This window comes from Centruroides sculpturatus, unplaced genomic scaffold, assembly GCF_000671375.1.
Source record: "Centruroides sculpturatus isolate CEXI.00-Female unplaced genomic scaffold, Cexi_2.0 scaffold1201, whole genome shotgun sequence".
NCBI lineage: Eukaryota > Metazoa > Arthropoda > Arachnida > Scorpiones > Buthidae > Centruroides > Centruroides sculpturatus.
In genome coordinates this window covers 97,904-112,099 of record NW_019385315.1, presented here as the reverse complement: position 1 = coordinate 112,099, position 14,196 = coordinate 97,904, and the positions used below count along the sequence as shown (strand labels likewise).

The 14,196-nt window shown below is 30.8% G+C and overlaps 1 protein-coding gene across 1 annotated transcript; it reads right to left on the bottom strand.

Annotated features, from left to right (window-relative positions):
* Positions 1 to 1,431: 1,431 nt before the first annotated feature.
* Positions 1,432 to 12,009, bottom strand: LOC111637531. The gene is made up of 11 exons (XM_023383038.1): positions 10,589 to 12,009; positions 10,327 to 10,505; positions 10,156 to 10,261; positions 9,913 to 10,077; positions 9,601 to 9,840; positions 7,901 to 7,962; positions 2,487 to 2,679; positions 2,225 to 2,403; positions 2,054 to 2,159; positions 1,811 to 1,975; positions 1,432 to 1,738 (listed from the first exon to the last, which is right to left on the bottom strand). Exons 1-11 carry the CDS (start codon positions 10,770 to 10,772, stop codon positions 1,491 to 1,493), a joined length of 1,827 nt encoding a protein of 608 aa, XP_023238806.1. The 5' UTR covers positions 10,773 to 12,009; the 3' UTR covers positions 1,432 to 1,490.
* Between the last annotated feature and the right edge of the window lie 2,187 nt (positions 12,010 to 14,196).

Genomic DNA, 14,196 nt, shown 5'->3' with positions numbered 1-14,196 from the left:
TGAAGACATCTTGAAAGTGAAGAAATTATAAAATACAGTGGTACCTCGGTATACGTCTGCTTTAGAATACGTCCTGTTTGGACGAAACAAATTTTGCTCGGTATACGACTTTTATTCGGTATACGACATAATTCAATTACACGCGCCATCAATTAACAAGTAGCACTATCGGTGTATAGACCAGACTAAACGTTCGCGGTGCAACGGTTTATAACTTTGTTAAATTTCTTCTGATTTTAATTCGTAAGAAAAATTTTATTATTTTTATTAATCACGAATCGCAAAAAGGCAAATGAAAAGCGACAGAAAACTAAAAAAATGACTAGAATCACAATGGAACTGATGAAAGAGATTGTTGAGAAATACGAAGGTGGCACGCGTGTTCGAGATTTTAACTGTTGTTTACCGTATTCCGAGAACGACGATATGGACAATCGCGAAAAATAAAGACATTATTAAATCTGCTAACGTTGCGAAAGGGGTTAAATCAATTTCTAAACAGAGATCGAACACATTAGATCATGTCGAGAAATTGCTTTTACTTTGGATAACTGAAAAACAGTGCTGGATACAGCGTATCGGAAGCAATTATTTGCGAGAAAGCTAAAAAGATACACGCTGATCTCAAGAAAAATCAAGCAGGAACTAGACAGGAAACCGAGGTGTTTAAAGCCAGCCATTTTTTTACACGAGAACGGATTAATCATTTTTACATTACTTCTTATGGGAAAGGTTGGTTTGGTGTACGTCCAATTCGGTATAAGTCTAAACATCGGGAACGAATTAAGGTCTTATACCGAGGTTCCACTGTATTATATAATCGTAAGTAAATTAATTTACTTACAAATGGCCACACAGTAATGGCGTCATTAATATGAATGATAGCATTACTGTGTGGCCTGGCGTTATCACCTCTGTTACCGGGATAATTTCGTCATTACGTAGGTTTTATAATTAATTATAACTACTGTACTATCAATCTATATGTTAGGTTTATCAATAAAGTATGATATAAAGCAATTTAAATCTTGTAGCTTTCATTTCTTTAAGAATTTAATTTATCTGTAATCATTCACAATCTGTAGTGATAATTTCCTTAAAGCCGTAGAGTCTACCCTATTTTAATTATTAAAAATATTACAAAATGCTTATTTTAGTAAAATAATGAAGAATATAATGATAGAAATATTTTCACAGTTCCAGTTACAAATAAAATTCAAGATATGTAATCGCGCCTCCAGAAGAATGTATTGCAAAACATACTTCTCAAATGGAGAATAACTATTTATTCGATTAGTTGATTTTGCTATAAAAGAGATTTCAGAACAAATAATCAATTCAAATTTTATATTAAATTTATTTCTTTAGTGTTTAAAATCAATACAAAATTCTCATAAATTACGACATTCACAACGATTAAATCATTAATTCAAAAGTTTTTATAGAAATAGTTTGATTATTTTAAATAATTGTTGTAAATAATTACTTTCCTAAGTTCGTCGCATTTTCATTTCCGCTACCGGAATAGAGTAATAATATCCTTTCCATTTATACCAAATCACTCCACTACCAATTGACTTATGAGGACCATCCAGATAAAGGCCATTCAAATTAGAAGCATGGCAGTCAAAGTACCACCATGCTCCTTTGTATAAATCTGCACAGTTACTTGGTGAATAATCGTTATCCCTATCTTTCGTGGTAAACATCAAATTATTATGGTCAGATAATGAATCGCCTAGAAGAAAATAAGATAATTACGTCACGTTGCAAGTTACTCAATAAAACAAAAGTTCAGAAAATAATTCACCGGCATTTCCACTGTAACCAGAAACATGTAGTCTGTATCGTTGTCTTTCGTTTTCGATCCAGAATTCATTGTATAATGCATAAACTTTGTTACCTTCTTCGTCTTTCAAGTCGACTCTAAGAGAATAGTTCCCTTGATTTGTTAAGGAAAAAATCCTTTCATTTCCTGCAATAAGGCATCAATTTTTAATATAAGCCCACTTTTAAAATTACCATTGTTATATCAGTTATTTTTATGCTTTACCTAACCAAAACTCTTTCATTAAATGACCGAATCCAACACTATAATCAGACCAGGTGCCATCAAAATAATTTTTTGGAGCATTAAATTTTCCTCTTCTTTGGAAAACCTAAAAAATTTTCAAAATCAATATTTTGATTTACTATAAAGTAAATCATACAATACTTTACGTACGGTCCAACCTCCCTCGTCGGTTTCCATATCACAATAAACTTGAAAACTACCATAGATTTGCCAGTTTAATGGCCAAATTCTATAAACTCCAGATTTAGTAACACCATTATTTCGAATTTCAGAACAATCTCTGGGACCGAGATGATAATTAACAGTTTGTTGAGGTCTTGTTAAACCATCTAGAATTAATCATTTCGGTAATTTAAATGTACAATACTTAAATAATTTTATTGATGATTAAAGTAAATAATTTCATACGTACCATTATCAGGAACATCTGGTGTGCATATTTTTAACTTCGATATGGTGCAAGAATTTTCTGAGAATGTAAAACAAAAGATAAATCTTGGATACCAGAACAAAATGGCAATCAAGAACACATAGATTGATGTTCGCATTTTCGAAACGCAATAATTTAAATTTATATCTTTTACAGAACAAAACATTTTCTGATAATTTTATTTTATCATATATTAATTAATCAACTTATCAAAATGACAACATTGCAAAAATCTTATTATTTATTATTTTAATATCTTTGCAATGTCATCATTTTCTTTTATATTTTTATTTTCGTATTTAAATATTTCATACATTTATGGAAACCCGAAGCGGAATGGGGTAGTTAACAAAAAAATTAAAATTGTGTCAGCAATAAAAGGAAAATAACAAAAATATATTACATTATATCTTTTATTTATTATATTTGGCACATAATTATTTAAATTAAATAAAAAAATTTAATAATTTTGTATGAAAAATAAATCATGAAAAAAAGCTTGCCCACATTCCGTTCCGCCCAGTACTTGGGGGCAGAATGGGGTATGAGATTAGTGCTGAAATATCAGGGGGAAAAAAATATATTAATCTTGTTGCTTACAAAACTCGCAAACCAGCACGGAATCGTCATCGTCGCTGTCAAAACCCGCAAAAGACATATGAGCCCATTTTTTGCATGCTACACATGAACATTAACCCTCAATCGACTGAGTAAGCCTCGGTGCAGTAAAGACAAGTCGTATTATCTTCTCCTTCCAAGTAATCGTTCCTTGTTCTTTTTTTTACTAAACTTTGTTTTTTCCCCTTTTTCTTTTAATTTTCCTTTAAGGGAAACCGTCCCATTATGCCCCAAAGCACATGCTTCTAAAAACCAAGTAGAGAAAAAATTTATGATTACTTTTTGCGTTGTTTCATTCTAAAAATACAAACAAACAAATCTTTAATAAACTAGACCAGGGCCGGCGCGAGGCAGATCCAGCGCGTTCGCTGGAACCCGGCCCTGCGGTGTACGAAAACTCATCAGACATTTTGCAGGACCCTTTTTATAGTAGATTGAATATTCAGGTGTGTGTGGAAAATGCAATCGCATAATCCACTAATCGATGATAACTTGCTGTACACTGGCATGAGTACAAGATTTTCTCTCCCGCCTTTACATTGAATATTTCGTTGCAGCGTGTTGCGACGAAGAATACTTCCGTATACATTATTTTTTGAAAATAATAGATACTGCGTTAGTTTTTCGCGGTTGAAACTAATAAAAAATTATCTTCGATCATCAATAAGTCAAGACCGATTTACATCTCTGTCTATTCTTTCAATAGAAAGCGAAGTAGCGAACTCAATCAATTTTAATGACGTAATCAAAGATTTTGCAGCGAAAAAAGCATGAAAAATTATGTAATATTCATCTTACAAAAAATGTATGTAACATCCTTTGTACTTATAGTAAATAATTATTGTGAAATTTAATTATAGGATTTGAATGTATTCTGGCCCCGCAAAAGGCCACGCCGGCCCTGAAATAGACTATATAAATTTGGTTTAATTATAAAATATAGCATATAATTTCATTGTTTTAATGTTGATACCACTTGTAATTTCATCAAAAAATCACGACGTAAGGTTTTATTGGTCAACGACAAAGCGAATCTCGGTAACCAAGTATTCACACTGACGTGTTGTCGCAGTCTGAGTGTAGGACAGGGAGCGAACCAATTCCCTCACCTCTCTTTCATATGTAAATCGTCTTTTCCATTCCGCCCCGGGTTCCCCTACATAAATTATATCTAATTTTTGTATAATTATTTAGAAAATTTATATATTCATTAATTAAGTCATTTCATAGAATTTCTTTGTAATACCGTATATAAATGAAAATAAAGAATCATGAATTTTTAATTTAAAGGAATCGTTGTGGGATGTTTTTGAATTACATTTTTAAAATAATATATCACTTAAATGTTTTTCGAAAAAAAAGCAATTTCTATTGAAATTTCAGAAAAACATATATGGAAGTAACTTGCTATAATTGCAAATAATTTATATTAAAACAAACAATAGTAATAGCTGCTTTCAATAAAATTTTACATTTTTCCCATGCCTTTTCCAAAGAATTAAAAATAATTATAATTTAAATGGTACTAATCCTATCATCATTTTCCAATTTTCAATTTAATAATTTTGATTGAGTAACGAAATAATTTCTGATTAAATTTTTCCCGGCTTATTAATTAATACTTCATAAAATTTGTAAAATTTATTAAAGAACAATTTAATAAATTTATACTTTTCTAACGGATTTAATAAAAAATAATAATTAAAACATATTAAAAAGACTATTAAGACCTATTAAGACTATTGAAATTATTGACCTATTAATTGTCTTAATAATTTCAATAATTCCGCGATCCTAGAAAGATTTACTTGGCTACTTAAAAATTTTTGTTTGCAAACTGATCTTTGAAAACTTCAAAATGATAATTCATTAGAAAAAAGTTAAACTAAAAATGACTAAACAGATTAAATAATAGGAAAAATCATTTTGCACATTTACGATTTTCATATTACACATGCAATTTTTAAACGGGTACGTACCCATGCGTACGGATAACCAGATATCACTACTTCAAGCCTCGTAAATCAAATGATAACTTGGAATTTTCAGTGTAACGGCCAGACAAAAGTCATCCATGGCGCAATTTAGGTTCTCAAATATTAATTAGTGATGTAGGCTAACACGTGGCAATTTGGCGTCGAAAATGCCACGTTGATTACAACGGCAGAAAAATTGAGAAATAGTGAGTGATAAATCACGAAAATAGTTGAGAAAAAGTAACTAATTTAAAAACGGTGATCCGTCAGGGCCTATATTTTCATTTTAAAAAATTAGTTGTTTTTATGAACTATAGGTTTGGTTTGGTTACGGCCCATCTGCCTAGTGGATGCCTCCTGGGAGGACTTTCAATGGAAAACCTGTCACTATTTAGGTGTTACTAAGGTAAACTCCTGGTGGTCAGCCCGTTGGCCAGGCGGGAACCCACAGCCAACTACAGGCATTCAGTGATTTTATCTACTCCGCCACTGGGCTTAGTAGACTATAAAGATAGATTTCATAACTGTAAATTAAAAATTTATAGCATGTAAAACTTGTTCATGTAAATAATTTCAATTAAAATCAATGAAATTTCGATACATGGGCAACACTCAAATGACGTAAAATGAAATAACCATAGTAAATCTGACCAAATTACAGTTAACATGCTATAATATTGGAAACGATACTGTCACTTAACACGTTTTACTTTCGAGCTCCTCGTTTATACTTCAAATCTAATTCATACTTCATTTCTCAGCTCTCAAAACGTCGTAAAAGTGAGCATAAATACGATATCATCATGTTTCCAGAAGAGATTTAGTGACATTTTGCGAAAATAATGACTTTTAGTTGAAATAGTGAATCGGTTCCAAACCCTGCAATCACTGTAAACTGCAAGCATTGCTGAATTGTAGACGGATTCTACACTCACTGCCAAAAGTTAAGCACGGAGCAACTGCTCCGTGCTTAACTTTTGGCAGTGAGTGTACATACCGTTTACTCGAACGACACTTTGAAACCAGTTACAATCCGACTTCCAAAAGAAACTAACTGCTGAAGGCCGTGACACACTAGACGATTTCTTGTCCCAGAGATGTCTCTGAGCGACAAAAACCTGTTGACGTTCAGCGATGTTAGGACACACGAGGAGACAAGTTTCATACGATTGATATTTCTATTTGGTAATCGTGAATTTTCGCTAACGGCGTGTGAAAGCATGTATCTTGGAGAACCTTGTTATATTCTTTAATAATGTGGTTATACCATAAATTTTTCATTTATTTTAATAGGTTTAAATACCAAATTCCCCGAGATTCTCATGACTTTTCTCCTGGTCTAATAAATGCCCTGACATTTCCTGGTTTCCAGGTTCGTTAGACACCCTGATCAAGACTTGATCAGGGTGTCTAACGAACCTATGATCAAAATGGTTTAAAGAGCATTTTTATCAAGTTACGTAAAATTGATTGCATAATCATACGAAATTATTATTAGACTGGAATCTCACTAGTTTTACGTAATTTTAGTTTAATGTCGTATAAAAACTAACTGCTCGTACAAGTTTAAAACCTACACTATTCAAAAGCCCCAAAATGGCGGCTCCTTAATTAAGCAAGGTAACGTTTGTGTCCAACCCTATTTATATAGACCTTGTTGGGAACCACTGCTCTAGCCTATCGTCAGTCTGGCTCAAAGATTATTAAGAAAGAAAATTCGTCTGTGCTCAGTTCACCAATATAAAAACATTTATGCTTATGTTATGTATTTAGAACAATATATAATCTAGATTTGAAATTTGTGCATTTTTATTAATTTCACATTTAAATAAACAGACTCTTCTGAAAAAAAAAGAAAGAAAGTAAAGATTGATAGATGAATCAGCGCTTTATTGAATCTGTAATTACAATAATATATCACCCAGGATAAAATTTCTTCCTTTGATGGAACTTGTTAATGTTTAAACAGAAGTTCAAAAGAATATCAAGTTACTAAAAAATTGAATACAAACTAATAAAGATTTTATGGATTTAATAAGGTAAAAAACAGTTTTCCAAGGTATTTCATTATTAACTCTTAATTAATATCAGAAATAAAATTATAATTTATAGTTTGTAAACATCTTTAATACTTTTATGGCTCTTGTATTTTCAAATGGTGCCTCACATCTTCAGGGATGCTTGTATCCCAAGTTAAAAACCAGTTTAGACATGGAATGAGTATAATAAATAGGTCAAGGGTGTAATGTTAAATTATATTTTTTTAATATAACTATTGCTAAATTATATATATTATTACATGATTTCTGTTGATCAGATAAACTAAACGATTTGCAATGCTCCAGAATCAAAAGTACCAAAAAATTGATGGTATTCCTATATATCTATAGCATAGTTGTAAATATTGCTCTATTTTACCATTTCAATGTTCTTTCTTCATAGGTAACTCAATTAAATGTTCAATTGATATTTATGTTTCCCTGAACCCAATATTTTTTTAATTATATAAAAAATAAAGTTTTTAAAATTATTAAAATTTTAATGTTCATAAAATCACAATTACTAAATTTAAAATCAATTTAATTCAGTAATCGTTTAAGATTTTCTTTAAAAATTTTTATTTATATTCATTTATATCTCTTGATTAAAAAATAATAAATTTTAAATATAATTTTATATCTAACAAGTAAAGTTTAGATTTCAAATAAAATAAAAAACTTAAAAAAACTAAAGTTTAACAAGAGAAAAGTGTGGAACAGACAAGTCATGTCCTCCATGTAAGTCCATTAACTCTATAATTACAATACATTCTGATACAATTGTTCCAACTTGCTGAACAAGTTCTATTGCTGCTTTCATAGTTCCTAAAAGATATAAGTAACTTAATTAAAAACTTCATAATACACAATAAAAATAAATTTAATAAAAATTTATAAAATTGTAAGTTTAATATTATATTTATAAAGTGTTTCTCACATCAAGTAATAGAAAATCTTATAAAACTTCTATAAGCCACTCTCCATAAATGATGTCCACACTGAAAGGGAGGGAGGGGATATGACAAGTGGCATAAAGTGGGACAAGGGGGAGGGGTTGAACTTCAAAGGATGTCCATTTTATTTTATTAAATTTTATACAGTTTATGCATTTTATTATTCACAAAATAATAAAGGTTTTGAGGGAGATTAGGTTTTGTGGATGTTTGAAGAGAGGGAGGGGACAAACAGGGACAATAGGAGAATAGGAGAGGCAGAGTAAAAATTTCAAGAAAAATGCAGACATAATTTATGGACAGCCCCTAATGCCTAGATTTTCCATAAATGTAAAGATACTGCTTTTTCCTTCTTAAAGAGGAATTCTATCTATAACTTAAACAACCAAAACTTACAGCCAAGTAGAAACTTTTGAAAAATGTCCAAATGTTGATATGTTCTCCAAAACTTTCTGCTAGTTTGTAAATTTTTTGCAGCTTAAGTTATAATTACTCAGTATAAATAACAACAACCCAAAGCCCGAANTTAGATCATGTCGAGAAATTGCTTTTACTTTGGATAACTGAAAAACAGTGCTGGATACAGCGTATCGGAAGCAATTATTTGCGAGAAAGCTAAAAAGATACACGCTGATCTCAAGAAAAATCAAGCAGGAACTAGACAGGAAACCGAGGTGTTTAAAGCCAGCCATTTTTTTACACGAGAACGGATTAATCATTTTTACATTACTTCTTATGGGAAAGGTTGGTTTGGTGTACGTCCAATTCGGTATAAGTCTAAACATCGGGAACGAATTAAGGTCTTATACCGAGGTTCCACTGTATTATATAATCGTAAGTAAATTAATTTACTTACAAATGGCCACACAGTAATGGCGTCATTAATATGAATGATAGCATTACTGTGTGGCCTGGCGTTATCACCTCTGTTACCGGGATAATTTCGTCATTACGTAGGTTTTATAATTAATTATAACTACTGTACTATCAATCTATATGTTAGGTTTATCAATAAAGTATGATATAAAGCAATTTAAATCTTGTAGCTTTCATTTCTTTAAGAATTTAATTTATCTGTAATCATTCACAATCTGTAGTGATAATTTCCTTAAAGCCGTAGAGTCTACCCTATTTTAATTATTAAAAATATTACAAAATGCTTATTTTAGTAAAATAATGAAGAATATAATGATAGAAATATTTTCACAGTTCCAGTTACAAATAAAATTCAAGATATGTAATCGCGCCTCCAGAAGAATGTATTGCAAAACATACTTCTCAAATGGAGAATAACTATTTATTCGATTAGTTGATTTTGCTATAAAAGAGATTTCAGAACAAATAATCAATTCAAATTTTATATTAAATTTATTTCTTTAGTGTTTAAAATCAATACAAAATTCTCATAAATTACGACATTCACAACGATTATATCATTAATTCATAAGTTTTTATAGAAATAGTTTGATTATTTTAAATAATTGTTGTAAATAATTACTTTCCTAAGTTCGTCGCATTTTCATTTCCGCTACCGGAATAGAGTAATAATATCCTTTCCATTTATACCAAATCACTCCACTACCAATTGACTTATGAGGACCATCCAGATAAAGGCCATTCAAATTAGAAGCATGGCAGTCAAAGTACCACCATGCTCCTTTGTATAAATCTGCACAGTTACTTGGTGAATAATCGTTATCCCTATCTTTCGTGGTAAACATCAAATTATTATGGTCAGATAATGAATCGCCTAGAAGAAAATAAGATAATTACGTCACGTTGCAAGTTACTCAATAAAACAAAAGTTCAGAAAATAATTCACCGGCATTTCCACTGTAACCAGAAACATGTAGTCTGTATCGTTGTCTTTCGTTTTCGATCCAGAATTCATTGTATAATGCATAAACTTTGTTACCTTCTTCGTCTTTCAAGTCGACTCTAAGAGAATAGTTCCCTTGATTTGTTAAGGAAAAAATTCTTTCATTTCCTGCAATAAGGCATCAATTTTTAATATAAGCCCACTTTTAAAATTACCATTGTTATATCAGTTATTTTTATGCTTTACCTAACCAAAACTCTTTCATTAAATGACCAAATCCAACACTATAATCAGACCAGGTGCCATCAAAATAATTTTTTGGAGCATTAAATTTTCCTCTTCTTTGGAAAACCTAAAAAATTTTCAAAATCAATATTTTGATTTACTATAAAGTAAATCATACAATACTTTACGTACGGTCCAACCTCCCTCGTCGGTTTCCATATCACAATAAACTTGAAAACTACCATAGATTTGCCAGTTTAATGGCCAAATTCTATAAACTCCAGATTTAGTAACACCATTATTTCGAATTTCAGAACAATCTCTGGGACCGAGATGATAATTAACAGTTTGTTGAGGTCTTGTTAAACCATCTAGAATTAATCATTTCGGTAATTTAAATGTACAATACTTAAATAATTTTATTGATGATTAAAGTAAATAATTTCATACGTACCATTATCAGGAACATCTGGTGTGCATATTTTTAACTTCGATATGGTGCAAGAATTTTCTGAGAATGTAAAACAAAAGATAAATCTTGGATACCAGAACAAAATGGCAATCAAGAACACATAGATTGATGTTCGCATTTTCGAAACGCAATAATTTAAATTTATATCTTTTACAGAACAAAACATTTTCTGATAATTTTATTTTATCATATATTAATTAATCAACTTATCAAAATGACAACATTGCAAAAATCTTATTATTTATTATTTTAATATCTTTGCAATGTCATCATTTTCTTTTATATTTTTATTTTCGTATTTAAATATTTCATACATTTATGGAAACCCGAAGCGGAATGGGGTAGTTAACAAAAAAATTAAAATTGTGTCAGCAATAAAAGGAAAATAACAAAAATATATTACATTATATCTTTTATTTATTATATTTGGCACATAATTATTTAAATTAAATAAAAAAATTTAATAATTTTGTATGAAAAATAAATCATGAAAAAAAGCTTGCCCACATTCCGTTCCGCCCAGTACTTGGGGGCAGAATGGGGTATGAGATTAGTGCTGAAATATCAGGGGGAAAAAAATATATTAATCTTGTTGCTTACAAAACTCGCAAACCAGCACGGAATCGTCATCGTCGCTGTCAAAACCCGCAAAAGACATATGAGCCCATTTTTTGCATGCTACACATGAACATTAACCCTCAATCGACTGAGTAAGCCTCGGTGCAGTAAAGACAAGTCGTATTATCTTCTCCTTCCAAGTAATCGTTCCTTGTTCTTTTTTTTACTAAACTTTGTTTTTTCCCCTTTTTCTTTTAATTTTCCTTTAAGGGAAACCGTCCCATTATGCCCCAAAGCACATGCTTCTAAAAACCAAGTAGAGAAAAAATTTATGATTACTTTTTGCGTTGTTTCATTCTAAAAATACAAACAAACAAATCTTTAATAAACTAGACCAGAACCGGCGCGAGGCAGATCCAGCGCGTTCGCTGGAACCCGGCCCTGCGGTGTACGAAAACTCATCAGACATTTTGCAGGACCCCTTTTATAGTAGATTGAATATTCAGGTGTGTGTGGAAAATGCAATCGCATAATCCACTAATCGATGATAACTTGCTGTACACTGGCATGAGTACAAGATTTTCTCTCCCGCCTTTACATTGAATATTTCGTTGCAGCGTGTTGCGACGAAGAATACTTCCGTATACATTATTTTTTGAAAATAATAGATACTGCGTTAGTTTTTCGCGGTTGAAACTAATAAAAAATTATCTTCGATCATCAATAAGTCAAGACCGATTTACATCTCTGTCTATTCTTTCAATAGAAAGCGAAGTAGCGAACTCAATCAATTTTAATGACGTAATCAAAGATTTTGCAGCGAAAAAAGCATGAAAAATTATGTAATATTCATCTTACAAAAAATGTATGTAACATCCTTTGTACTTATAGTAAATAATTATTGTGAAATTTAATTATAGGATTTGAATGTATTCTGGCCCCGCAAAAGGCCACGCCGGCCCTGAAATAGACTATATAAATTTGGTTTAATTATAAAATATAGCATATAATTTCATTGTTTTAATGTTGATACCACTTGTAATTTCATCAAAAAATCACGACGTAAGGTTTTATTGGTCAACGACAAAGCGAATCTCGGTAACCAAGTATTCACACTGACGTGTTGTCGCAGTCTGAGTGTAGGACAGGGAGCGAACCAATTCCCTCACCTCTCTTTCATATGTAAATCGTCTTTTCCATTCCGCCCCGGGTTCCCCTACATAAATTATATCTAATTTTTGTATAATTATTTAGAAAATTTATATATTCATTAATTAAGTCATTTCATAGAATTTCTTTGTAATACCGTATATAAATGAAAATAAAGAATCATGAATTTTTAATTTAAAGGAATCGTTGTGGGATGTTTTTGAATTACATTTTTAAAATAATATATCACTTAAATGTTTTTCGAAAAAAAAGCAATTTCTATTGAAATTTCAGAAAAACATATATGGAAGTAACTTGCTATAATTGCAAATAATTTATATTAAAACAAACAATAGTAATAGCTGCTTTCAATAAAATTTTACATTTTTCCCATGCCTTTTCCAAAGAATTAAAAATAATTATAATTTAAATGGTACTAATCCTATCATCATTTTCCAATTTTCAATTTAATAATTTTGATTGAGTAACGAAATAATTTCTGATTAAATTTTTCCCGGCTTATTAATTAATACTTCATAAAATTTGTAAAATTTATTAAAGAACAATTTAATAAATTTATACTTTTCTAACGGATTTAATAAAAAATAATAATTAAAACATATTAAAAAGACTATTAAGACCTATTAAGACTATTGAAATTATTGACCTATTAATTGTCTTAATAATTTCAATAATTCCGCGATCCTAGAAAGATTTACTTGGCTACTTAAAAATTTTTGTTTGCAAACTGATCTTTGAAAACTTCAAAATGATAATTCATTAGAAAAAAGTTAAACTAAAAATGACTAAACAGATTAAATAATAGGAAAAATCATTTTGCACATTTACGATTTTCATATTACACATGCAATTTTTAAACGGGTACGTACCCATGCGTACGGATAACCAGATATCACTACTTCAAGCCTCGTAAATCAAATGATAACTTGGAATTTTCAGTGTAACGGCCAGACAAAAGTCATCCATGGCGCAATTTAGGTTCTCAAATATTAATTAGTGATGTAGGCTAACACGTGGCAATTTGGCGTCGAAAATGCCACGTTGATTACAACGGCAGAAAAACTGAGAAATAGTGAGTGATAAATCACGAAAATAGTTGAGAAAAAGTAACTAATTTAAAAACGGTGATCCGTCAGGGCCTATATTTTCATTTTAAAAAATTAGTTGTTTTTATGAACTATAGGTTTGGTTTGGTTACGGCCCATCTGCCTAGTGGATGCCTCCTGGGAGGACTTTCAATGGAAAACCTGTCACTATTTAGGTGTTACTAAGGTAAACTCCTGGTGGTCAGCCCGTTGGCCAGGCGGGAACCCACAGCCAACTACAGGCATTCAGTGATTTTATCTACTCCGCCACTGGGCTTAGTAGACTATAAAGATAGATTTCATAACTGTAAATTAAAAATTTATAGCATGTAAAACTTGTTCATGTAAATAATTTCAATTAAAATCAATGAAATTTCGATACATGGGCAACACTCAAATGACGTAAAATGAAATAACCATAGTAAATCTGACCAAATTACAGTTAACATGCTATAATATTGGAAACGATACTGTCACTTAACACGTTTTACTTTCGAGCTCCTCGTTTATACTTCAAATCTAATTCGTACTTCATTTCTCAGCTCTCAAAACGTCGTAAAAGTGAGCATAAATACGATATCATCATGTTTCCAGAAGAGATTTAGTGACATTTTGCGAAAATAATGACTTTTAGTTGAAATAGTGAATCGGTTCCAAACCCTGCAATCACTGTAAACTGCAAGCATTGCTGAATTGTAGACGGATTCTACACTCACTGCCAAAAGTTAAGCACGGAGCAACTGCTCCGTGCTTAACTTTTGGCAGTGAGTGTAGTAA

What these genes read in the sequence shown, in the direction of transcription:
- LOC111637531 (XM_023383038.1), bottom strand. Translation starts at nt 10,772, where the DNA reads ATGTTTTGTTCTGTAAAAGATATAAATTTAAATTATTGCGTTTCGAAA. An exon ending in ACCAGATGTTCCTGATAATG is followed by an intron (nt 10,506 to 10,588) that starts GTACGTATGAAA and finishes GATTAATTCTAG; the next exon opens with ATGGTTTAACAAGACCTCAA. An exon ending in ACCAGATGTTCCTGATAATG is followed by an intron (nt 2,404 to 2,486) that starts GTACGTATGAAA and finishes GATTAATTCTAG; the next exon opens with ATGGTTTAACAAGACCTCAA.